Source organism: Manis javanica, chromosome 8 (genome assembly GCF_040802235.1).
Source record: "Manis javanica isolate MJ-LG chromosome 8, MJ_LKY, whole genome shotgun sequence".
In the NCBI taxonomy this organism is placed as follows: domain Eukaryota; kingdom Metazoa; phylum Chordata; class Mammalia; order Pholidota; family Manidae; genus Manis; species Manis javanica.
In genome coordinates this window covers 62,680,007-62,707,664 of record NC_133163.1, presented here as the reverse complement: position 1 = coordinate 62,707,664, position 27,658 = coordinate 62,680,007, and the positions used below count along the sequence as shown (strand labels likewise).

The following is a 27,658-nucleotide window of genomic DNA, read 5'->3' as shown; positions in this document are numbered from 1 at the left end:
TCATTATAAAAATGCTAATAGTTAGTATGTTGGGTTATCTTTTTATTCCCTGAATCCTCAGTGGTCTCAAAAAAAAAAAAAAAACTCTGCCTAGAATCAAAGAACTAATTGGTAGATAAAATTGGAGGAAAAGGACAGAGACTAAAATTCTTGGTCGAAAGATGAATAAGGCTAATGTTTAAAAAAAAAAAAGGAAAATCTTTTTCTTTATTCTTACCTTTTGTCCCAGGAATTCATTCCCAATATACTAAGAAGCAATCTGCAATAATAAAATGCTGACTGAGGCTTTTGAGGTGTTGGTTCATCTTGCTCCACAGCTTTCATGTTTAAGTCATTAAAGTGTTTCTCAACAAATTCTTTTTCCTCTGTATGTTGCTTAAGAATAGCATTAATAACATCATTTTCCTGTTTTTCAGAAATGCACACAGGTTGTGGAGCAGGAATATTAAGTGAGATTCCAGTTCTCTGTAAGCATTCAGGACTAGTTACACCTAAATACTGCAAAAGCTCATCAAGAACATCTTCTTCATCTCTTATTGTATCCCAAGTTGGTACAGTTTCTCTACATCTTCTTTTAAAATGGAAGGAAATCCCATCTTTTACTGTTACATCTTCTAAGCATTCATTAGATGTAGGAGGTTCTTCTGGCTTTTCTTGGTGAGACAATGATAGTATGAGAGATGTAGGTTCTGACAAGCTATTTACAGGAGGTGGTCCATACAGGATGGCAGAATCCCAGGAATATTTTCCAGAGAGATCGCGTACTATTATTCTGACATTTGAGTTGGCTGATGTAAGGCCAGCAGATAAACCTCCTCCAGGTATACTTTCTTCTGAGCTGATCTGAATACAGGACACTAAGGTTGTATTGTTTAATACAAAGAACTGGATATTTGGACTCTCAAAGAGTTCAGGAGAAAGTTCAGTACTTTCACTGTAATGATTGTCATGATTTTCACACACCTGACTTGTTAACATAGAAGGACCACCACTCATTGGATAATGGCCCAAGTGATTTACCAGATGTGTAATGACTGTGCGGGCAGCTATAGAGATTAATCCTTGTTGCATTTGGGTTTTCACTAGGAAGGAAAAACATGAGTGAGTGGGAATACTGCTGCTTCCTAGGAAGTCATAAAACAATGAAACATTAGATAAGAAATGGAGATTTCATCATATTATCAAAATCACATTCAACTATTTGAGTAAACATTAGTATTTTCTATTTAGATTCTATAATAGAGGAATGATGACAAAGAAGAAAACTGCTCTTGGATGAAGTTTTGCTAATTTTATAAGGAAGTCCTTTTTGAAATTTTTGCTTATAGATTTGTAAATTAAACTTAAGCCTTTAAATGTAGATTATACCCTCAAAGAAGGATCAGAAGTATTATAAATCACTTGAAATCACGTAGCACACAGATTAGAAAGCCAATGACATCCAACTGATGTTTATCTCATGCGTAGATTCAGGCATGTAATTTATAGCATGCCTTTAATGTCATTTAATTATGGCTTTTATCAATGATATGAATAGTTTCAGAAAAAAGTGATCTTTCACTGAACTTCAGGAGCCAGGATCAACTTAAACATGTAGCCAGTATATGCAAAGGCAACTTTATTTTAAAGGAAAAAATATATTTTATGGTCTTATTTATTATATTTTTCTAAGTTATTCTTCCAGATCACTGTGGTCTAGTCTGAGCAGTTAATTGTTGTCAAAACATTTTTTTCTCCCTTAAGCACACTAGGAAAAACAAATAAATAGGGATTGTATCTATACAAGTAACTTAAAAAAATTATAGCAATGGTAAAAAGAGAAACTCAAAGAATACAGTAGTAAGAGGCCTGAAAAGGCAAGATGCCTAATGGCAGGACTTCATTAGGATGAAAGTGGAGAGGAGAAGGAAGACAAGAACACAGAAAGAGAGAGTAAAGGGAGGAAGGAGGAAGCAGAAGTAGTAACTTGTTAAAGCCCACTAGCCAAGGACTGCCAGTGGGATCTGAAAGAGGGTTGGTGTAGAAGCCAGTTCTGTAAGAGTGGTATCAGGATATAGGGACAATTTTGTGAGGGCTATTTTGATTTTGAAATGTTACTGATTATCAAAATTTTGATCTTCCAGGAGCAACCAAATTTTATATCTACATGCATGTATATATGAACATGTTTCAGTTTACTTAAAAAGCTCCAATTACATCAGGCTGTTCTCTACTTATACTAATAGTTGGTTCTGAAAATCAGCTATTCAACACCAGAAAACAACACTACATAATTAACCTTAACTAAATCCTGTATTCTCAAGACCACAGCAAAGTAAAAAATATGGCACTAGATGATAAGAAACACAGGGCTAGCATCTTATTGTCCTTTCTCTAATTAGAACTTAGAATGTAATGAATGTTCACATGCATGGTACAGAACCTTACAGATAACCTAGCTAGTACTTCTCATTTTGCACATAAGGACAAATGGGTTGACAGAAGGTTTTGTCTGCCACAGATTGCACATCAGGGCTGGTCTTTTTTTTTTTTTTGATATCATTAATATACAGTCACAGGAACACTGTGGTTACTAGACTCCCCCCATTATCAAGTCACCACCACACACTCCATTACAGTCGCTATCCATCAGTGTAGTAAGATGCTATAGAGTCACTACTTGTCTTCCCTGTGCTATACTGCCTTCCCCATGCCCCTCCCCACGTTATGTGCACTAATCATAATGCCTCTTACTCCCCTTCTCCCTCCCTTACCACCCATCCTCCCCAGTCCCTTTCCCTTTGGTAACTGTTAGTCCTTTCTTGGATTCTGTGAGTCTGCTGCTTTTTTGTTCCTTCAGTTTTTGCTTTGTTCTTATGATCCACAAATGAGTGACATCATTTGGTACTTGTCTTTCTCCGCCTGTCTTATTTCACTGAGCATAACACCCTCTAGCTCCATCGATGTTGTTGAAAATGGTAGGATTTGTTTTCTTCTAAGGCTGAATAATATTCCATTGTGTATATGTACCACATCTTCTTTATCCATTCACCTAGTGATGGACACTTAGGTTGCTTCCATATCTTGGCTACTGTAAATAGTGCTGCGATAAACATAGGGGTGCATCTGTCATTTTCAAACTGGGATCCTGCATTTTTAGGGTAAATTCCAAGGAGTGGAATTCCTGGGTCAAATGGTATTTCTATTTTTAGTTTTTTGAGGAACCTCCATACTGCTTTCCACAATGGCTGAACTATTTTACATTCCCACCAGCAGTGTAGGAGGGTTCCTCTTTCTCCGCATCCTCTCCAGCGTTTGTTGTTCCTAGTCTTTTCTATGTTGGCCATCCTAACTGGTGTGAGGTGGTATCTCACTGTGGTTTTAATTTGCATTTCCCTCATAATTAGTGATGTGGAGAATCTTTCCAAGTGCCTGTTGGCCATCAGGGCTGGTCTTTTGCTTCCCTGCTCAGTATTAATTTCCATCTTTACCACAACTCTAATTTTCATATTTTTTCTTTTGTTAAACAGCCCTTTAATTTGGCAAATCACTGTGGCATCTGGGAACAACAAATTCAATTTTTTTCTGTGTACTGTAACTTCAAAGAAGTATTACTTAGCATAAATTACTAAATGACCAACATCAACTGAAAAGCTCACTTAAATATGACTAAGTTACATTTTAAATGGTAATAAAAGTTATAAAGACTAAAAAAAGTTTTGATATAGGGAAATCTTTTCTGTTCTATTCCCCCTTTCTTCCTTTTAGTGATAAACTTATAAAGTGACTTGTTCTAGTAGTGAATCTATTTTTTTGAACATTTATGAAGAAGCAAAAGAGTGTAATTTTATACAAATGGATCACAGGAAAAAGAGTAATTCCTGACTTTTGCCTCTGGTTTGCTCTGTGATCCTGGACAGATCACATATAACTCTTCAAACTCCATTCTTCTCTAAGAATAGCACAGACTTTTTGTAAAGATGAATTGAAAACTCATATACAAAGCTCGATATAATGGAAACAATAAAAATCATTCAATTTTGAAAGTAACAAGTAACAAGTTTTGAGTTTCTTTTACAAACTTGCTTAAAAATAAACTGCAAGAATGTGCCAGCTCTTTTACTAAAACATAAAACCCTAAGTTTTGTTCTTCTCAAAAGAAGAGAAGGTGGTAATGCAGTTTAAATGAGTTTTTAAAGATATCTGTCATAAATATTAATACTGAGAACACTTAAAAAATAAAATTAGATTTCAGATTCAGGTAAAAGATTTTCTTTCCTAAGATGCTTGTCGTAATTCAGTCTATATAAAAATATAGAATGATAAAAAACTCTCAACTTGTTAACTGGGCAATTAGATTTATTTAGATTTTTGAGTTATAAATTATAGAATGTACATATCTTTTTTCTACATATCTATGAGATATAAAGAAAACATATGAAATTCTCTAATTTTGAAATTCTAAAATAACCAACCTTGTAAGAAAATGCAAAATGAAGGTATCAATGCTTCTAATGCTTTGTGTAACGAGCATTCATTTAAATAAGTCTATTCAGGGTTGTCTTTTCAGATCATCAGATTAAACAAACTACAGCATTTGCAGCAAACCCATAATTAGAGATTATTATGGCACACAAAGGCAGCAAGACATAAAAAGCTGCTGCAATTCACTGCACTGTAATAGAACATGCAGAGGAAGTTAATTTTGGCAAATGCTTTAAATATTAGCTTTGAATAATATGTACAGGTGAAACTATAATTAGGCCAGAATAAATCCTTCAGCACCTCCTTTCACTCTGACCCTGTAAATGATGACTTTTTGCTAATAAGACTACTGCTATTTGACAAAAAGCCAACTTTACTACCTTGCTTTATTATTTCATAAATTTAATAATTACAGGTACTCCTGCCAATAGTTCTCAAATCAGTCTTGTTCAATCCAATACTGAGCTTATTAGGGACTCTCTATGTTTAGAAATCTTTGGCCAAAGAAGTGCTTGAAGATGATGAAGCATGCCTTAGACAAGGGCGCAATGATTAGTCATTTTGCCACATTAAAAAAAACCCCACAGCATGTAGTCACTATAGACCACAGAATCACCTGCTGTTAGTTCACAGCTGTTTCTAAAAGGCTCTACATTTATCTGGTCCTTAATACCTTTAAGAAAGTCCAAAGGGAAAAAATTAATACATTTAGAGAACAGTACTCCACAAAGTATTTGGTATCAATATAAAGCTCATCTACTTAAATCTTTACCTTTGTGCTTTTTATAGTGACTGTTTAATGGCACAGTAAATTTTGTATGAAGTACATTAAAACTTCCCTTTAAATAACTACTTAATTTACCATTTAAGAAATAAACTATACTGCCCCAAACTATACTTTATCATTTTATATCTTTAAAAATGCAAAAAGCAACCAATCTTTTCAATTAATTTGTTTTGCTTTTTTTCATCCATTTTACTTTTCAACTCTTTTACTATGCCAAATCTAAAGAAATAACTAGAAATCACCTATATCAATTGTCTAAATTATTTGCTATACTGTACTGCCCAGTATCTCTCTATTAAATGTGAGCTATAATTTAAATCTTATATTCCTATTTCACGTACATATGTGTTCTAGATAAATTATTAGTGATTTGTAGTCAACCCAAAACTCAAGCCCTATTTCCTTGATGTGTAACTTCATATCTTTGCTTGTAATCTATGTCATCCATCCATTATAATGGCCACACCCTTGATATTTTTCTCACTTATAACTATTAAACCTTTAAAAATAAAGCTCTTCCTTAATAGATTACTCTCTGACCACAACCTCCTGGTCTAGTAATTTCTCAATTTTGATTTGTAGAGCCCTTGAAGAGGGTTCTTGGTGATGATAGATCAAGAGAAGATAGGAGGATCCAGGCCTCCACTCTGCGGCAGCTCTATTTTAAGAAGTTTTACAAATTTGGCTTCCTTCTGAAATTTATTTGAAGACGTTTCACTGCTTAAAAACTTATTTTAAAAACCACTGTCTTAACATACTGATGCTCTCAGTGGTTCTCAACCTTGGTTATACAGAAGTCACCTGCAAAACTTAAAAAAATCCCAGTAATTCCAGATCAGTATGTCAAAATCTCTATGGACGGGAACAGAGCATCAGTAGTCTACTGTGTGGCCAAGGCTGAGAATCACTGCTGTAACTTAACTACAATCCACATATACTTACTGTCTCATTGGATCACTCCATTCTCTTCCAATGTATTAGCCATTTCCTAGCATCAGTTCAATCCTTACCAAGTCTAGAATCCATGGCTAAACCATACACTAATATTCTGAAAGTCACAATTCCCTTGTCTTTCTGCCACATCCACCCTGAATGTTGAATGGTGTAGCTAAAACTTTGTAGTTTCCATTTTCTATTGGACTCAATAACTTCTGTCAGACCTCTTAATTTACTTTCATCTTCTTTCTGGTCTCAGAAGGGCTAATATTAGCACCTATACTTTCTAGCACACCCTCAGAAACTTCCCTCTATTAATGACCTCCTTCCCATCTTCCCTCTCAGCTTATCATTAAGTTCAACTTTTTTCATCCTTAAAACTCCCTTAACCTGAGTCATCCTTTAGCTCACCTACTGTTTGATTAATTTTCTTCTCTGTTGTTTTTTTTCAACAACAAAGCAGTTTTAAAGTTTCTTTAGAGAGTACTTTCAATAGATGGCTCTACTTCCTTAACTCCTGCTTGCTCCTCAGCCTACAGCCATGGGTTGTGCCTCCTACTTCTCTACTGAAACTAAAGCAGACATATTTGTCAATCTTTTTATACTTGACTTCTCTATCATTTAATACTGCTGGCTAGCCTTTTTAAAATCTTTCTCTTCATTTCTGAGAAATTATTCTTTCCTTCCTTTCCAACATTTTTCTTCTCAGAACACACACACATAAATATATAATCCTAACAAAAGACCGTAATGATAAGATCTAGATCTGCATATAGAATGAAATGGCCGCTACATGACTTCATATGACTATCCAATAGGCTCCCCAAACCAAACCATTTCCAACACTGCCCTCTTCATTTTTCTTCCCAAACCTCCAAACTTTCTCATATTCTTAGTCTAGTCTAAAACCTAACCAATTTAAGCCTTTAGCAACTCTCGTTTGGCCTATTGCAATAGCCCTATGATTGGTCTCTCTGCTTCTGGGCTAAACTCCCTAAAATCTAATATGGCAGAGATCAGGAAACTTTTTCTATAAGGGGCCAGATAGCAAATATTTTTGGCTTTATGGGCCACATGATGTCTTTTGCAACTATTCAACACTGTTATTGCACAAAAGCAGCCATAGTGATACATATATGAACAGAGTGTATGTGTCCCAATAAAACTTTATTTATGGAAACAGGTGACAGGCATAGACCATAATACGCTGACTCTTGTAAAATACTATTGGTAAAGTGCTCTTAAAACTAATTTTATCATATATATCACCTCCTTAAAAATCTTCAATAATTGATGGGTTCCTCTGGGCTACCTCCCTACCTTAAATGTACTTTATTTTTATACTCATATTATAAGGTTATTTTTTTACATCTTCCCCTTATATCAAATAGGATACTCTCTGAATATAGAAACAATGTGACTTAAAGAAGAAAATGTTATGATTAGCACACATAACAGGAGGGGCAGCACGGGGAAGGCAGTATAGCACAGAGAAGACAAGTAGTGACTCTCTAGCATCTCACTATGCTGATGGACAGTGACTGTAATGAGGTATGTGGGGGGGACTTGATAATGGGGGGAGTCTAGTAACCACAATGTTGCCCATGTGATTTTATATTAATGATACAAAAAAACTCAAATCAATCAATCAAAAAAAAAAAAAGAAAAGAAAGAAAATGTTACCAAGTTTACTATGTACCAAGAACTGTACAAAGGGTTTTACACATATTATCTTATTTAATACTCAAAACAACCCAAAGAGGGAATGAACACTGTTATCTCCCTCTAATAAATAGGGAAAGAGACATAGTCACTTGGCTACTAGATAATCAAAATTCAATATCACGACTATGAGACTCCAAAGCTAAATCTCTTGTCCAATTATATAAATCCTATGATATGCAAAGTAAAACATCAAAAAGAACTTAGAAGAATAACACAGCTAGAATACAAGGGGTATTTCACCACATACAGTCTTAATAATTGTGTTTCTAAAGTTATTTTCTTAAACTAAAAGTGAACTCTGCTACACCATGCATGAGGAGGTAAACAACTACTAAGTAATATACTCTCCTCCATTTCTACCCATGACCTCACATCATACCGTGAGAGAACCCAAGCAACAATTTGTCCTATAGAGAATTCATTTTACCTTCTGTTACTGGCTGGAGTTTAGACGATCGTTCTGAATCAGGAGAGTGCAAAGGTTCAGGTTCTTTCAGACTTTCCAAATGCATAAAAGGATCATAATCTACAGATGCCAAATCTGAGAGGCTTATTGGAAAATACCTTGGATTGCTAAAACACTGAACTCCATAAACACACCCATGTAATACCTGAAAATATAGGGGGAAAAACACGGCAAGTTTTCCTTCCAGTGAAAATAAAGAAATACAGGTAAAAGGAGAATAAAATTCAACTGGTAACACAAGAGCTTAACAAAAATTTCAAATATTTTAAAACTTAGCTCTTCAATCAAGGTAAAATTTAATATGTCTTAAAGAGTAAAATTAGTAAAATTTAACTAATGATTCTCATATTTAACAAAGATTTGATTCCTCCCAAAATTTAAGACAATGTAACAGTGTCTTATAGGAAGTACTTTATAATTATCCTTAGGTACTGTAAGGTAAATCTATGTTCTCAGAAAATATCTAGCTCTAAAACAATGAAAATGTAATACTAAGAAATGTTATTTCTTTAGGCTTAAAAGACCCTTAGTTACCATATGAGTAATATAGCAAAGAAGTATACCTTATAAATGCAGTTGAGGACAGATTTTTCTAATTTGTCATTTTCTGCTCCTGTAGCATGGACTGGTTGGAGCAGTCTCTTTAGAGGTAAGGCCATGATCCAGTCCAGAAGGCACAGAAGTAGGGATACTACCAGCTGTAACAACAAAAAAGATCATTATTATTGTAAATTCATAACATAATAGCTCAACACTGAACAGAAATTCACCAATTTATTGTTTTCCAAAATTTATTTCAGTAACTATCATCATTAATGTTTACCTAGATCTAACAATTTTAAGAAGTTGTGTATGAACATTATTGTGGGCTTCTCCCTTAGCATGGCATCCAAGGTCCTTCATATCCTGACCCTTTCCTGTCTCTAATGCCTTATTTTTATACACTTCACATCCTATAATGTGGAATTGCCTATTGTTTCCCACAATAAACCAAGCGATATTATACCTCCATGATTTTACACATGCTGTTCACTCTGCCTGGAGTAACTCTGTTTTTCCATTTACAGAGAAATCCCTATTAATTTTTAAGGAAGCTTTTCTCTAATAAGCCCTTCTGCCTCAATAGGTAATTACTTCCTCCTCAATCCTATCTTGGATTTTATACATTTTCCTACTTTTTATAGTGAGCACTTATTATATTGGACTGCCTTACTTGCCTCTCTAATCTTCAAAAGAGATCAGCTACTATATTATTTGTATCTGTTTAACTAGTCCAAAGCACAATACTACACACACATTTTTGTGATCATTAAATGTTAAGTGAATTAAATGGGCAAGGAACAAAACCTTGGTAGTGGAGATTTTTCATATTACTAGCTAGGCCTTTGGAAAATAAAAATGATCTAGAAGAAGATACCTAATGTTATACAGACATTGTTCACAAACTGGATTTGGAATTCGACTAATCTAAGACATTAAAATGAAGGACTCCTGGTGAAAAATGGAGTATATGTATCTTTTAAAGGCGAGCAAAAGTATTTATTATGAGCTACACAATCTGACCAAATAAATGGGTTTTAAACTGAACAGGAAAGGAATAAAAAATTCTGAGGTAAACTCATGAAATTAGTGATATGGAGGAAGACAGCAGGAATAACATTTGGAAAAACCAAGTGTGTAAAAGGTACATAAGCTATACAAGAAAATAAAAGGTCCAGAAACATAATTATAGTTTCAGAGTTCTGTAAATAATGGGCAAAACATAGTAAAAATACTTGAGACTTCAACACAATATGATTAAGAGGTAATAATACTGAGATCTGGAGAAGAGAACTCAAGATTGGGATATGAAAATAGAAAGAAGTAGAATAATTTTCAGAGGAAACTAACAGAATTTAAAGCAGCATTGTCTAATGGAACTTTGTGCAACAATGGAAATGGTGTATATTTTTATATTTGCCTATGTGGCTACTGAACACTTGCAATGTGGCTAGTATAAATAAGGAATTAAGTTTTTAATGTAAACTTTAAATTTAATTTTTTAAAAACTTGAATTAACATGGTTAGTAGCTACCATCCTGGGCAGAATTGTTGTATCATGTTTAATGTACAATGCCTGGTATATAATAAATATTAACAAACATATGAGCAGTAACTGTAACTGGTAGAGGACTTTAAAATTACAATTAATTTGTTGTAAAAGTCTGTAAGAGAAGATGGCTATAACTGGTGAAGAAATGCAGAATTTCAGGAAAGGTATGGAAACTATAAAAAAAATCCCAATAGAAATTTTAGACTGATAAATATAATACCTGAAATAATTAAAGGCATCTCATAATGAATTTACTGAAGTAAATACAAACTTGTAGAGTTTTTTGGTGGCTACAGGTATGCCTTCTCCTAAGTACCATATTATATTATATGTATTCTCCTTAATGTACACTCCTATTTCTTTACTTTCCACCATTAAGAATTATACAAAGATGCATGGCTACCTTCCGCATTGATGAATTCCTCAGAATCAGTAATTTTCAGGCATAGACAAGATAATAATTTGGCAGGATAAAGTGAAATAATTATAAATGGATGGAATGTCCTCCAAGGTTCCTTACAGCCCTTAGATGCAAAGACTTTACCAAATGACCATGATTAACTTGAAATCTGAATTAAAATGTTTTGCATTGTAATTGATTTTAAACATAAGATGAACTGATGTTTATCATATAAGTATGTATGTATTACAATTTTAAAATACAAGTATTTTACCAGATAACCACATATTAAATATCAAACAAAATTTAAATTACCCTTTTGTCCATTTCATAAGATGAAGCTTCTGTACTTGGCAAAAGATGGGTAATAGTAGCTATTAGGATCTGTAGGTGAGAAAAAAAAAAAGCTCAAAATATGTTAACTAATGGTGCATCCTCGAACTTGACATGTTAATGCTAAACTGACAAAAAAATCTATTGCTGAAAGTTTACTATAAATACATTAACACTCCTATTTCAAAGTAATTTTTAATAGGCAAGCTTTTCAAATACACTTAATTATCAATCATTCACAATTTTCATGTATTGAACCAATGCTCTGTCAACTATAAATTGATTTCTTACAAATTCAATCCATGAATCATTATGTATAAGCACTGATTGTGTATGTTAATGGAAATTATTGATAGGCAAAAAGAATAATTAAAAACTATCTGTAATTCTATCACCCAAGAAATCTACTTTGCTGAACATATTAGGTGTAGAAGGAATGTACCTCAATGTAATAAAGACCATTTACACAAGCCAACAACTAACATCATTCTCAATGGTGAAAAGTTAAAAGCCTTTCCTCTAAGGTCAGAAATAAGACAAGGATGCCCACAATGTCATTTCTATTCAACAGAGTACTGGAAAAATCCTACCATAGCAATTAGGCAACAAGAAGAAATAAAAGGCATCAAAATATGAAAGGAAGAAGTCAAATTATTTGTTTGCAGATGACATTATCTTAAATACTGGAAACCTTAACCACCAAAAAACTGCTAGAACTAACAACTGAATTCACTAAAGTTTCAATATACAAAATCAACTTGCAAAAGATCAGCTGCATTTCTATACAGTAACAATGAACTATCAGAGAATTAAGAAAGACATCACATTTACAATAGCATTGAAATCAATAGAATACTTAGGAATAAATTAACCAAGGAGGTGAAAGACCTGTAATGCTGAAAACAATGATGAATGAAATTGACAAAGACACAGATAAATGGAAAGATATTTCATGTTATATGTTGGAAGAAGTAATAACGTTCAATTGTTCAGACTATCCACAGTGATGTACAGATTCAATGCAATCTCTATAAAAATTCCAATGGCAATTTTTCAGAAACAGAAAAAACTATCCTAAAATCTATACAGAACCACACACAAACACACACAAAAAACCAGAGCCAAATCAATAGTAATCAAAACATGGAACTGACAATAAGTTACTGACATAAAAACAGGCACACAGAGCAGTGGATCAGAAACCTAGATATAAAACCATATATACACAGTCAACTTATCTTTGACTCAGGTGTCAATAATATAAAATGGGTAAAGGATAGTTTCTTCAATAAATTATGTTGGAAAAACAGGATACCCATATGCAAAAAATGAAACTGAGCCCTTTCTTACATCACACACAAAAACTGATATGAATCAAAGACTTAAATGTAAGCCCTGAAACCATAAAATTCCTAGAAGAAAACACAGGGAAAATAATTTCTGACATTGGTCTTAGTATTGATTTGTTGGATAAGACACCAACACATAGGCAACAAAAGCTAAAATAAACAAGTGGAACTACATCAAACTAAGGAGTTTCTTCTGCACAGCAAAGGAAACAATAGATTGAAAAAGCAATGATGGAATGGGAGAAAATATTTCCAAACCATATATCTGGATAAGGGGCTAATATCCAAAATATATAAAGAATTCATACAACTTAACAGGAAAAAAAAAAAGTAAATTATCCAATTAAAAACTGGGCAAAGGCCCTGAATAGACATTTTTCTAGAGAAGACATTCAAATGGTTAATAAGTATATGAAAAGGTACTCCACATACTGATCATTAGGGAAATGCAAATCAAAACCACAATGATATCATCACCTCACATATGTTAAGAAGGCTATTTTCAAAAGGACAAGAGAAGGAGATGTTGGTGAGGATGCAGACTAAAGGGAACTCATACACTACTGGTGGGAGTGTAAACTGATACAACCATTATGTAAAATAGTAAGGTGGTTCCTCAAAAAATTAGAAATAGAACCACGATATGATCCAATAATCCCGTTTCTGGGTATATATCTGAAAGAAAGGAAATCAATATCTCAAAGAGATACCTGCATACCTGTGTTCACTGCAACATTATTCACAATAGCCAAGATATGGAAACAACATAAAGACACTTCAATGGATGAATTAAAAAAATGTGGTCTGTATAGAAACACAAACATACAAAATGGAATATTACACAGTCATCAAAAAGAAGGAAATCTTGTTGTTTGTGACAACATGGATGAACCTGGGGGCATTATGTTATGTGAAATAAGCCAAGCAGAGAAGGGCAAATACTGTATGGTATCCCTTCCTTATATGTATAATGTAATTAAAAACAAAAACAAAAATGAAGCTGATTTCATAGAAAAAGAATGGAATAGTGGTTGCCAGGGCCTGAAGGGAATGAGAGAGATGTAGGTCAAAGGGTACAAGCATTCAATTATAACAAGTTCTGATGATTCAATGTTCGAACTTGTGACTACAACTAATCATATAATACTGAGTATCTGAAAGTTTCTAAGAGCAGACCTTATGTATATCACCATAAAAAAAGAGTTAACTCTGTGAAATGTATGTGTTAATTATTTTCATCTTGGTAATCATTCCATAATATTGAACCATCATGTTGTATACTTTAAATATACACAGTGATATGTGTCAATTCTTCCTCAATAAAACTGGGGAGAAAAAATAAAGAAATCTACTATCTTTTCCATATGTTTCTGCATGTACTTATGTATGTGTATAAAGCATGTGTGTGTGTGTGTGTGTGTGTGTATGTGCATATGCAGAAATATATGCTTTTAACAAAAACTATATTTACAATGTGGCTTTTATAACATTAACATAAGCTAAATACTATATAAATAAATTTTATACAGAAATTTTGAAGTAAAAAATTTTACTAAAAGAAGGCAAAATACTCAAATAGTATTATCATTTACCCTTGAAATCTCTTTATCACATTCAATTTTTTATGTGCATGTTAAAAACATATAATGGGTAAATTTATCATTTTTCTGGTATGCTATTACTTTCATAAGTTATTGTTACAATGCATCAAGTAGAAAAATTCTTCTAGATATACCTTACACAGTAAGAAGTTTTACTCACTAGTAGAATCTAATATATTAGATGAACCTGCTTAATACTGGTAAAAGAATTGGACTTCTATTCCTAACTATGCAAATTAGTAACCATTAGTAAAACGCTCCACTAATTTGGGATTTCACTCCTGCATGCAACTAGAGGTAGATTATTGTAATAATGTTATGTTAATCTGCAGCCATTTGCCACTATAATATATAGTGAAGCAATTTTCAAAACTGCACACTTAAGAAGGACTTAGGTTAAGTATTAGTAACATATAAACTGATAAAGAAAAGAAGGGAGACTCCTTGGAGGCTTTTAAATGAAAAAAAAAAACAAAACCTGCTTGCCTAAAGAACCTTAGTTTTCAAATAGAATAATCAATTTTGAAGAACAAAATTTTTGAAAGTTTTACTACTAAGTGACATACATATGCATTCACTCTTACATTCAGTTATCATGTCCCTCATGATAATGGTAACAGCTGCAGCCAACATTTATTAAAACTTATGTCCCATCATTTTTATGGCAAAAAGTACTAAGTGTTTTTATATATATTTTTTCATTTAGTCTTCAGCAACTCTGTGAGGTAGACACTTTTACCCTAAATGTAAAGGGAAAAAAACAATTCAGAGAGCTAAGTAACTTGTTCATATTAACAAAGTGATAAAGAGGCAGAGTCAGGGGTTAGGAAAACCAAGTAGTGTCTGACCTCAAATGCCAACTTTTAACTATAACAACATATTCAACTCAACAGATATTTACAGAATTCTACATAAATGTCACTATAAGCACAAAAAATAATAAAGAAAAAAAAGATGCCCTTGGCTTAAAACAGCTTAGAATTTGCACACAAATATATTTAGTGCTATAATGGAGGCTCTCAATGTGGCTAAGTGGGTAAAGTCTAGACTTGAAATCTTAAAGACCTGTGTTTGAACTCTGTTACTGTCTACCCTATTAGCTTGTGACTTTACATTAATACTAAATCCTCAGTTCTCTCATCTTAAAAGTGTGGACAGAAAATGGTTCACCTCAAGACTTTTACCAATTAAATGATGGGATGGAAAAAAATAGTAGAGTAGTAGTAAGGCAAGGTGGACACTTCCTCCTACACACAGCAACTGGGGTTCTACCTCAAAGGAGAACAAGGTACTGGACACTAAAGAGTCTTGGGCTTCTGGGTACCATAGGGAGCCTTCTTCATAAAGTCATTACTTTCTAAACCAGGAAGCATATCAGATCCATCTAATACAAAGGAAGAAACACAGAAACCCTGACAAAATGAGGAGGCAGAGAAATATATTCCAGGCAAAACTACCCAGATAAGACACCAGAAACAGGGTTAAATGAAACTGAGATAGCTATCTTCTTGATAAAGATTTCAAAGTAAGAAGTCATAAATATTCTCAGTAATCTGCAGAAAAGTATTGAAGCTCTCAGGGAGGACTTCAACAAAGAGATACAAGAGCTGAAAAAGAGCCAATCAGAGATGAAGAATACAGTAACTGAAATGAAATATATAGTGGAAGGAATGAATAATAGGTTGCTGCAAGTAAAGGACAAAAATCAATGAGATGAAAATTAGAGAACAGGAACACAACAAAGCTGAGAAAAGAGAGAAAAAAGAATTTCTAGGAATGAGAAAGGATAAGAGGGCTGTGTGACCAATCCAAATGAAACAATATTCACATAATAGGGGTCCCAGAATGAGAAAAGAGAGAAAAACGGATAGAAAGTCTCTTGAGGAAATAACTGTTGGAAACTTTCCCAAACTGGGATGGAAATAGACACTCAGGTCTATTTCAGAGAGCCCCTAATAAAAGGAACCCCAGGAAGACAACACTAAGGCATATAATAATTAAAATGGCAAAGATCAAAGATAAGGAGAGAGTGTTGAAAGCAGCCAGAGAGAGAAAAAAAAGATTACTTATAAAGGAAATCCCATCAGGCTAACAGCAGACTTCACAGCAGGAGCATTACAGGCCAGAAGGGAGTGGCATGGTGGAGTTAATGTAATGAAAAAGAAGGACCTCCAACCAAGAATCTTCTACCTGGCAAGATTATCATTTAAATGTGAAGCAGGGATTAAACCATTTCCAGACAAACAAAGTTGAAGGAATTCACCACCACTAAGCCAGACTTACAGGATATGCTAAAGGGACTGCTGTAGATGGAAATGTCCTAAGGCTAAATAACTTTCACCAGTGAAAATAAGCCCACAGTGAAGGTAGTAGACCAACTCATTACCAAGCAAATATGAAACTGAAATTAAAACAAAAGAAGAAAAATCAACTACTCACAAAATCAGTCAAAAGATACACAAAAAGTGCAGACTATGGCATCTAATAAGAAAAAAAGTGGAGAAGGAAGGAAAAGGTACCTTTAGATTGTGTTTGAAATAGAGTAATCAGAAATTTAAGACAGACTATTACATAGTAATGAACCTATCCTTTAACAGTTGTTAACCACAAAACTAAAGCCTACAATAAATATATACACACAAAAGTAAATAAATTAAAAAACAGAAATCCAATTACAACACTAAAGAAAATCATCAATAACGAGGAGTGTAGAGAGGAAGAAAGGAAAAAAGTACATATCTATCAATAATCACCTTAAATATAAATGGACTGAAGGCACCAATCAAAAGACATATAATGGTAGAATGGATAAGGAAAGATGACCCATCTATATGCTGCCTACAGAGACTCATTTCAGACCCAAAGACATGCACAGACTAAAAGTGAAGGGATGGAAAAAGATATTCCATGCAAGTAATAGGGAGAAAAAAGCAGGATTAGCAGTACTTATATCAGATAAACTTTATTTCAAAACAAAGAAAATAATGAGACAAAGAAGGACACTGCATAATGATATAGGGATCAGTCCAACAAAAGGATATAACCATTATAAATATCTATGCACACAACACAGAAGCACCTGAATACGTGAAATAAATACTAACAGAGTTAAAGGGGGAAACAGACTGCAACACATTCATTTAAAGAGACTTTAATATAGCACTCACATCAATAGACAGATCAACCAGACAGAAAATTAACAAGGAAACAGGCACTGAACAATACATTAGATCAAATGAACTTAACGGATATCTACAGAACACTCCCAAAAGCAGCAGGATACACATTTTTCTCAAGTGTACATGGAATTTTCTCAAGAAGAGATCACATACTAGGCCATAAGAACACCCTCATGAAATGAAAAAAGACTGAAATTGTATCAGACCACAATGGTATGAAACTAGAAATAAATTATACAAGAAAACAAACAGACAAACACATGAGGGCTAAGCAACATGCTTCTAAATGATCAATGGATCAATGAACAAATTTAAACAGAAATCAAGTTATACATGGAGAGAAATGAAAACAAAAACACAAGAGCACAAAATCTGTGGGACGTGACAAATGCAGTTCTATGAAGAAAGTAAACAGCAACATAGGCTTACCTCAAGAAATGAACAATCCCAAGTAAATAGTCCAAAATTGCAATTAAAGAAACTAGAAAAAGAAGAACAAATGAAGCCCAAAGTTCATAGAGGGGACATAATGGAGATCAGAGCAGAAACAGAGAAGAATAAAACAATAGAAAAAAAATCAATGAAATCAGGAGCTGGTTCTTTGAGAAAATGAACAAAATAGATAAACTCCTAGCCGGACATATCAAGAAAAAAAGAGAATGTACACAGATAAACAGAATCAGAAATGAAGAAGGAATAATCACAACAAAAACCACAAAAATACAAAGAATTATTAGAGAATACAATGAAAAATTATATGCCAATAAATTGGACAACCTAGAAGAAATATAAAAACTTCCTAGAAAAATACAGCCTTCCAAGACTGACCCAGGAAGAAACAGAAAATCTGAACATACCAATTACAAGCAATGAAATTGAACTGGTAATCAAAAAACTCCCAAACAACAAAAGTCCAAGTCTAGACAGCTTCACAACTGAATTCTATCTAACATTTAAAGAAGAGCTAATGTCCATCCTTCTTAAAGTATTCCAAAAAGTAGAAGAAGCAGGAGGAATACTTCCAAACTCATTCTATGAAACCAATATTACTTTTATACCAAAATGAGACAAAGACACTACAAAAAAAAAAGAAAATTACAGACCAATATCCCTGATGAACATAGATGCAAAAATCCTCAACAAAATACTAAAAACCGAATTAAAAAATACAGCAAGAAGATCATCTATCATGACCAAGTGGGATTTATTCCAGGGATGCAAGGATGGTAAAATATTTGTAAATCAATTAATATCATACACCACATTAAGAAAAAGGAAAAAACCATGTAATCATATCAATAGATGCTGAAAAAGCATTTGATAAATTCAACATCTATTCACGATAAAACTCTCATAAAAATGGGTACAGAGGGTACATAACTGAACATAATAAAGGGCATATACAACAAACCCATAGCTAACATTATACTTAGCGAAAAGCTGAAAGCTTTGCCTCCAAGATCAGAAGCAAGACAGGGATGCCCACTCTCACCACTTTTACTAAACATTGTACTTGAGGTTCTAGCCACAGCAATCAGACAACACAAAGAGATGAAAGGCATTCAAATTAGTAAGGAAGAAATTAAACTGTCACTATATGCAGATGACATGATATTATACATAGAAAACCCTAAAGAATCCACCAAAAAACTACTAGAACTAATCACTGAATTCAGCAAAGTTGCAGGATACAAAATGAATACACAGAAATCTGTTGCATTCCTGTATACTGACAACAAACTAGCAGAAAGAGAAATCAGGAAAGCAACTCCATTTACAATTACATCAAAAAATATAAAATACCTAGGAATAAACCTAACCAAGGAGGTGAAAGACCTGTACTCTGAAAACTACAAGACACTCCTGAGAGAAATTAAAGAAGACACTAATAAATGGAAATTTATACCGTGCTCCTGCAGAAGAAGAATTAGTATTATCAAAATGGCCATCCTGCCCAAAGCAATTTACAGACTGAATGTAAAACCTATCAAAATACCAACCGCACTGCTCAATGAACTAGAACAAGTAGTTCTAAAATTCATATGGAACCACAAAAGACCCCAAATAGCCAAAGCAATCCTAAGAAGAACAAAGCTGGGAGGATCACACTCCGATTTCAAGCTCTACTACAAAGCTACAGTAATCAAAACAATTTGGTACTGGCAGAAGAACAGACCCATAGATCAATGGAACAGAACAGAGAGCCCATGTATAAATCCATGAATATAAGGTTGTTAATGTATGATAAAGAAGCCATGAATATGCAGTGGGGAAAGACAGCCTCTTCAACAACTCATGCTGGGAAAACTGAACGGCTACATATGAAAGAATGAAACTGGATTGTTATCTAACTCCATATACAAAAATGAACTCAAAATGGATCAAAGACCTGAATTAAGTCACAAGACCATAGAACTCTTAGAAGAAAACATAGGCAAAAATCTCTTGTATAAGCATGAGCAATTTTTTCCTGAACACAGCTCCTTGGGCAAGGGAAACAAAAAATGAACAAGGGGGACTACAAACTAAAAAGCTTCCATACAGCAAAGGACACCATCAGCAGAATAAAAAAATTATCCTAGAGTATGGGAGAATATATTTGTAAACAACTCACCTGATAAAGGGTTAACATTCAAAATATATAAAGAACTCACATGCTTTAACACCCAAAAAACAAATAATCCAATTAAAAATGGGCAGAGGACCTGAACAGACACTTCTCTAAAGAAATACAGGGGGGCGGAGCCAATATGGCGGCGTGAGTAGAGCAGTGGAAATCTCCTCCCAAAAACACATAGAGCTATGAAAATATAACAAAGAAAAATCTTCCTAAAATAGAGACCACAGGACACAGGACAACATCCAGACCACATCCACACCTGCACGAAAACAGCGCCTTGTGAAGGGGGTAAGATACAAGCCCCAGCCCGGCGGGACCCGAGCGCCCCTCCCCCCGGCTCCCGGCGGGTGGAGAGAAACCGGAGCGGTTTTTTTTTTTTTTTTTTTGGCGAGCACTTTTTGGAAGCCTTAGAGGGACGGGCCCCCGTTGCTGGGGAGGCAGGGTGGCGGGTCCGGTGAGGAGGTGCCTGGGAATGGCGCCGGAGGACAAAGAATATCCCGCGTTTCTCCCTGCGAGACCTGGGGGCGGGTGCCTGAGACCGGTGACTGAGGACGGAGGAGGTCGCGCGTTTTTCCCCTTTTTTTTTTTTTTTTCTCTTTTTGGCGAGCGCTTTTTGGAAGCCTTGAAGGGACGGGGACCCCAGTGCTAGGGAGGCACGGTGGCGGGACTGGTGAGCGGGTGGCTGGGACCGGCGCCTGAGGACAAAGAATATCCCCCGTTTTTCCCTGCGGGACTGGTGGGCGGGTGCCTGAGACCGGCACTTGAGGACAGAGGAAATCGCGCGTTTTTCCCCCTTTTTTTTTTCTCTTTTCTGCGAGTGCTTTTTGGAAGCCTAAAAGGGACAGGGACCCCGGTGCTAGGGAGGCAGGGCGGCGGGACTGGTGAGCGGGTGCCTGGGACCGGCACCTGAGGACAAAGAATATCCCGCATTTTTCCCTGTGGGACCGGTGGGTGGGTGCCTGAGACCAGCACCTGAGGACGGAAGAAATCGCGCGTTTTTCCAATTTTTTTTCTCTCTTTTTGCCGAGTGCTTTTTGGAAGCCTTGAAGGGACAGGGACCCCGGTGCTAGGGAGGCAGGGCGGCGGGATTGGTGAGCGGGTGCGTGGGACCAGTGCCTGAGGACAAAGAATATTGAGCGTTCCTTCCCTGCGGGACCGGTGGGTGGGTGCTTTTTGGAAGCCTTGAAAGGACAGGGACCCTGGTGCTAGGGAGACAGGACAGCAGGACCAGTGAGCGGGTGCCTGGGACCGGCACCTGAGGACAAAAAAAAAAAAAAAAAAAAAAATCGCTTGTTTTTTCCTTTTTTTTCCTTTTTTTTTTCTCTTTGTTTCTGTTCCCTCTCTCATTGTTGCTGCTGTTGTTTTGGTTTGGAGAGTGCTTTTTGGAAATCTTAAAGGGGCAGGAGAGGTCACTTAGACCAGAAGCAGGGAATCTGGGGATCTCTGGGCACTCTAACCCCCTGGGCAGCAGGGAGCACAGAGGCCCCTTACGGAGATAAATAGTCTCCTGGCTGCTCCCCCTCCAACGGGGCTCCACCATTTTGGAGGAACAGCCCCAGCCAGGCCAAGCCCACAGCAACAGTGGAGATAAACCCCAAAGCAACTGGGCAGGAAGCAGAAGCCCTGTCTGCGCACAGCTGCCCAGCACAAGCCACTAGAGGTCGCTATTCTCCCAGGAAAAGGCTACAAACCAACAAGAAGGGAAGCTCTTCCAGCGGTCACTTGTACCAGCTCTGCAAACTATCTCTATCACCATGAAAAGGCAAAACTACAAGCAGACAAAGATCACAGAGACAACACCTGAGAAGGAGACAGACCTAACTAGTCTTCCTGAAAAAGAATTCAAAATAAAAATCATGAACATGCTGACAGAGATGCAGAAAAAAATGCAAGAGCAATGGGATGAGATGCAGAGAAAAATGCAAGAGCAGTGGGATGAAGTCCGGAAGGAGATCACAGATGTCAGGAAAGAGATCACAGAAGTGAAACAATCCCTGGAAGGATTTATAAGCAGAATGGATAAGATGCAAGAGGCCATTGAAGGAATAGAAGCCAGAGAACAGGAACGTATAGAAGCTGACATAGAGAGAGATAAAAGGATCTCCAGGAATGAAACAACACTAAGAGAAATATGTGACCAATACAAAAGGAAAAACATTCGTATTATAGGGATACCAGAAGAGGAAGAAAGAGGAAAAGGGATAGAAAGTGTCTTTGAAGAAATAATTGCTGAAAACTTCCCCAAACTGGGGGAGGAAATAATCGAACAGACCATGGAATTATACAGAACCCCCAACAGAAAGGATCCAAGGAGGACAACACCAAGACACATAATAATTAAAATGGCAAGGATCAAGGACAAGGAAAGAGTTTTAAAGGCAGCTAGAGAGAAAAAGGTCACCTATAAAGGAAAACCAATCAGGCTAACATCAGACTTCTCAACAGAAACCCTACAGGCCAGAAGAGAATGGCATGATATACTTAATGCAATGAAACAGAAGGGCCTTGAACCAAGGATACTGTATCCAGCACGACTATCGTTTAAATATGATGGTGGGATCAAACAATTCCCAGACAAGCAAAAGCTGAGGGAATTTGCTTCCCACAAACCACCTCTACAGGGCATCCTACAGGGACTGCTCTAGATGGGAGCACCCCTAAAAAGAGCACAGAACAAAACACACAACATATGAAGAATGGAGGAGGAGGAATAAGAAGGGAGAGAAGAAAAGACTCTCCAGACAGTGTATATAACAGCTCAATAAGCGAGCTAAGTTAGGCAGTAAGATACTAAAGAAGCTAACCTTGAACCTTTGGTAACCACGAATCTAAAGCCTGAAATGGCAATAAGTACATATCTTTCAATAGTCACCCTAAATGTAAATGGACTTAATGCACCAATCAAAAGACATAGAGTAATAGAATGGATAAAAAAGCAAGACCCATCTATATGCTGCTTACAAGAAACTCACCTTAAACCCAAAGATAAGCATAGACTAAAAGTCAAGGGATGGAAAAACATATTTCAGGCAAACAACAGTGAGAAGAAAGCAGGGGTTGCAGTACTAATATCAGACAAAATAGACTTCAAAACAAAGAAAGTAACAAGAGATAAAGAAGGCCACTACATAATGATAAAGGGCTTAGTCCAACAAGAGGATATAACCATTCTAAATATATATGCACCCAATACAGGAGCACCAGCATACGTGAAGCAAATACTAACAGAACTAAAGAGGGAAATAGACTGCAATGCATTCATTGTAGGAGACTTCAACACACCACTCACCCCAAAGGATAGATCCACCGGGCAGAAAATAAGTAAAGACACACAGGCACTGAACAACACACTAGAACAGATGGACCTAATAGACATCTATAGAACTTTACATCCAAAAGCAACAGGATATACATTCTTCTCAAGTGCACATGGAACATTCTCCAGAATAGACCACATACTAGCTCACAAAAAGAGCCTCAGTAAATTCCACAATATTGAAATTCTACCAACCAATTTTTCAGACCACAAAGGTATGAAAGTAGAAATAAATTCTACAAAGAAAACAAAAAGGCTCACAAACACATGGAGGCTTAACAACATGCTACTAAATAATCAATGGATCAATGAACAAATCAAAATAGAGATCAAGGAATATATAGAAACAAATGACAACAACAACACTAAGCCCCAACTTCTGTGGGATGCAGCGAAAGCAGTCTTAAGAGGAAAGTATATAGCAATCCAGGCACACTTGAAGAAGGAAGAACAATCCCAAATGAATAGTCTAACATCACAACTATTAAAACTGGAAAAAGAAGAACAAATGAGGCCTAAAGTCAGCAGAAGGAGGGACATAATAAAGATCAGAGAAGAAATAAACAAAATTGAGAACAATAAAACAATAGCAAAAATCAACGAAACCAAGAGCTGGTTCTTTGAGAAAATAAACAAAATAGATAAGCCTCTAGCCCAACTTATTAAGAGAAAAAGAGAGTCAACACAAATCAACATAATCAGAAATGAGAATGGAAAAATCACGGCAGACTCCACAGAAATACAAAGAATTATTAAAGACTACTATGAAAACCTATATGCCAACAAGCTGGAAAACCTAGAAGAAATGGACAACTTCCTAGAAAAATACAACCTCCCAAGACTGACCAAGGAAGAAACACAAAAGTTAAACAAACCAATTACAAGCAAAGAAATTGAAACAGTAATCAAAAAACGACCCAAGAACAAAACCCCGGGGCCGGACAGATTTACCTCGGAATTTTATCAGACACACAGAGAAGACATAATACCCATTCTCCTTAAAGTGTTCCACAAAATAGAAGAAGAGGGAATACTCCCAAACTCATTCTATGAAGCCAACATCACCCTAATACCAAAACCAGGAAAAGACCCCACCAAAAAAGAAAATTACAGACCAATATCCCTGATGAATGTAGATGCAAAAATACTCAATAAAATATTAGCAAACAGAATTCAACAGTATATCAAAAGGATCATACACCATGACCAAGTGGGGTTCATCCCAGGGATGCAAGGATGGTACAACATTCGAAAATCCATCAACATCATCCACCACATCAACAAAAAGAAAGACAAAAACCACATGATCATCTCCATAGATGCTGAAAAAGCATTTGACAAAATTCAACATCCATTCATGATAAAAACTCTCAGCAAAATGGGAATAGAGGGCAAGTACCTCAACATAATAAAGGCCATATATGATAAACCCACAGCCAGCATTATACTGAACAGCGAGAAGCTGAAAGCATTTCCACTGAGATCGGGAACCAGACAGGGATGCCCACTCTCCCCACTGTTATTTAACATAGTACTGGAGGTCCTAGCCACGGCAATCAGACAAAACAAAGAAATACAAGGAATCCAGATTGGTAAAGAAGAAGTTAAACTGTCACTATTTGCAGATGATATGATACTGTACATAAAAAACCCTAAAGACTCCACTCCAAAACTACTAGAACTGATATCGGAATACAGCAAAGTTGCAGGATACAAAATCAACACACAGAAATCTGTAGCTTTACTATACACTAACAACGAATCAATAGAAAGAGAAATCAGGAAAACAATTCCATTCACCATTGCATCAAAAAGAATAAAATACCTAGGAATAAACCTAACCAAGGAAGTGAAAGACTTATACTCTGAAAACTACAAGTCACTCTTAAGAGAAATTAAAGGGGACACTAATAAATGGAAACTCATCCCATGCTCATGGCTAGGAAGAATTAATATCGTCAAAATGGCCATCCTGCCGAAAGCAATATACAAATTTGATGCAATCCCTCTCAAATTACCAGCAACATTCTTCAATGAATTGGAACAAATAATTCAAAAATTCATATGGAAACACCAAAGACCCCGAATAGCCAAAGCAATCCTGAAAAAGAAGAATAAAGTATGGGGGATCTCACTCCCCAACTTCAAGCTCTAGTACAAAGCCATAGTAATCAAGACAATTTGGTACTGGCACAAGAACAGAGCCACAGACCAGTGGAACAGATTAGAGACCCCAGAAATTAACCCAAACATATATGGTCAATTAATATTTGATAAAGGAGCCATGGACATACAATGGGGAAATGACAGTCTCTTCAACAGATGGTGCTGGCAAAACTGGACAGCTACATGTAGGAGAATGAAACTGGACCATTGTCTAACCCCATATACAAAGGTAAACTCAAAATGGATCAAAGACCTGAATGTAAGTCACGAAACCATTAAACTCTTGGAAAAAAACATAGGCAAAAACCTCTTAGATATAAACATGAGTGATCTCTTCTTGAACATATCTCCCCGGGCAAGGAAAACAACAGCAAAAATGAGCAAGTGGGACTACATTAAGCTGAAAAGCTTCTGTACAGCGAAAGACACCATCAATAGAACAAAAAGGAACCCTACAGTATGGGAGAATGTATTTGAAAATGACAGATCTGATAAAGGCTTGACGTCCAGAATATATAAAGAGCTCACACGCCTCAACAAACAAAAAACAAATAACCCAATTAAAAAATGGGCAGAGGAACTGAACAGACAGTTCTCCAAAAAAGAAATACAGATGGCCAAGAGACACATGAAAAGATGCTCCACATCGCTAATTATCAGAGAAATGCAAATTAAAACTACAATGAGGTATCACCTCACACCAGTAAGGATAGCTGCCATCCAAAAGACAAACAACAACAAATGTTGGCGAGGCTGTGGAGAAAGGGGAACCCTCCTACACTGCTGGTGGGAATGTAAATTAGTTCAACCATTGTGGAAAGCAGTATGGAGGTGCATCAAAATGCTCAAAACAGACCTACCATTTTTATCCAGGAATTCCACTCCTAGGAATTTACCCTAAGAACGCAGCAATCAAGTTTGAGAAAGACAGATGCACTCCTATGTTTATCGCAGCACTATTTACAATAGCCAAGAATTGGAAGCAACCTAAATGTCCATCTGTAGATGAATGGATAAAGAAGATGTGGTACATATACACAATGGAATACTACTCAGCCATAAGAAGTGGAAAAATCCAACCATTTGCAGCAACATGGATGGAGCTGGAGAGTATTATGCTCAGTGAAATAAGCCAAGCAGAGAAAGAGAAATACCAAATGATTTCACTCATCTGAGGAGTATAGGAACAAAGGAAAAACTGAAGGAACAAAACAGCAGCAGAATTACAGAACCCAAAAATGGACTAACAGGTACCAAAGGGAAAGGAACTGGGGAGGATGGGTGGGCAGGGAGGGATAAGGGGGGGGAAGAAGAAGGGGGGTATTAAGATTAGCATGCATGGGGGGGAGGGAGAAAGGGGAGGGTGGGCTGCACAACACAGAGAGGACAAGTAGTGACTCTACCACATTTTGCTAAGCTGATGGACAGTAACCGTAATGTGGTTGTTAGGGGGGACCTGATATAGGGGAGAGCATAGTAAACATAGTATTCTTCAGGTAAGTGTAGATTAAAAATTTAAAAAAAAAAAAAAAAAGAAAGAAAGAAAGAAAAGGGGGATTACTCCTTAACAGGATAAAACTATTGGTAAATCAAAGATCAACGCATGCTTTAAATATCCTTAATGTTGATCACTTAAAGGGTGTCAGATGATCAGCTATGGAGGTACTCTTTTCTGATAATATTCCTTTCTCTTAATTAAAAAAAAAAAAAAAAGCAGTTACTGTGTGCTGACCTCCAATGAGTTCTGCACAGTGGTATAGAGGGCATGTCAAAGTGTGGGCAAAGGGTCTGATTGTTTCTACGCAGAAGATCAAGGCCTAGCTTGGATACCCAGAAAATGAACTAAGATATGATATGAGGAGGAGCTTCCGGCATCAGCACTCTCTGGAGGACTCGTGCCGGGGGATGATCATCAAAAAGCCTCCACAGGGATCCGGACGATGCTGCGGTTGTGGCTGCATCCAGCCCACCGTCTCCTGGACTTGCCATAAGAAGGAGGAGGGAGATGTCTAGGCTGGCATGTGCATACAGTGAGACAACGAATTTGACTGGATCTGTACTGTTGGAACTCAACCAGGAGTTGGGAGGGGTGCAAGTTGTAGCACCCCAAAATCTCATGACTATAGACTATCTATGGTTAAAAGAACATATGGGATGTGAACAGATCCCAGAAATGGGCTGCTTTAATTTGTCTGATGGTTCAAGTACAGTTGGACAATATCCA

General features: G+C 36.1%; 1 protein-coding gene across 7 annotated transcripts in view; it reads right to left on the bottom strand.

The window, feature by feature from the left end:
- Positions 1 to 27,658, bottom strand: part of RALGAPA1 (Ral GTPase activating protein catalytic subunit alpha 1) — a 266,532-nt gene that overhangs the window by 93,404 nt on the left and 145,470 nt on the right. For all 7 annotated transcript variants that reach the window (XM_073211346.1, XM_073211345.1, XM_073211347.1 and 4 more), the window contains 4 exons: positions 11,186 to 11,254; positions 8,942 to 9,076; positions 8,340 to 8,523; positions 218 to 1,082 (listed from right to left, as the gene is read on the bottom strand). In XM_073211346.1, coding sequence (XP_073067447.1) covers positions 218 to 1,082; positions 8,340 to 8,523; positions 8,942 to 9,076; positions 11,186 to 11,254 — 1,253 coding nt within the window. The remainder of the gene's footprint in view (positions 1 to 217; positions 1,083 to 8,339; positions 8,524 to 8,941; positions 9,077 to 11,185; positions 11,255 to 27,658) is intronic.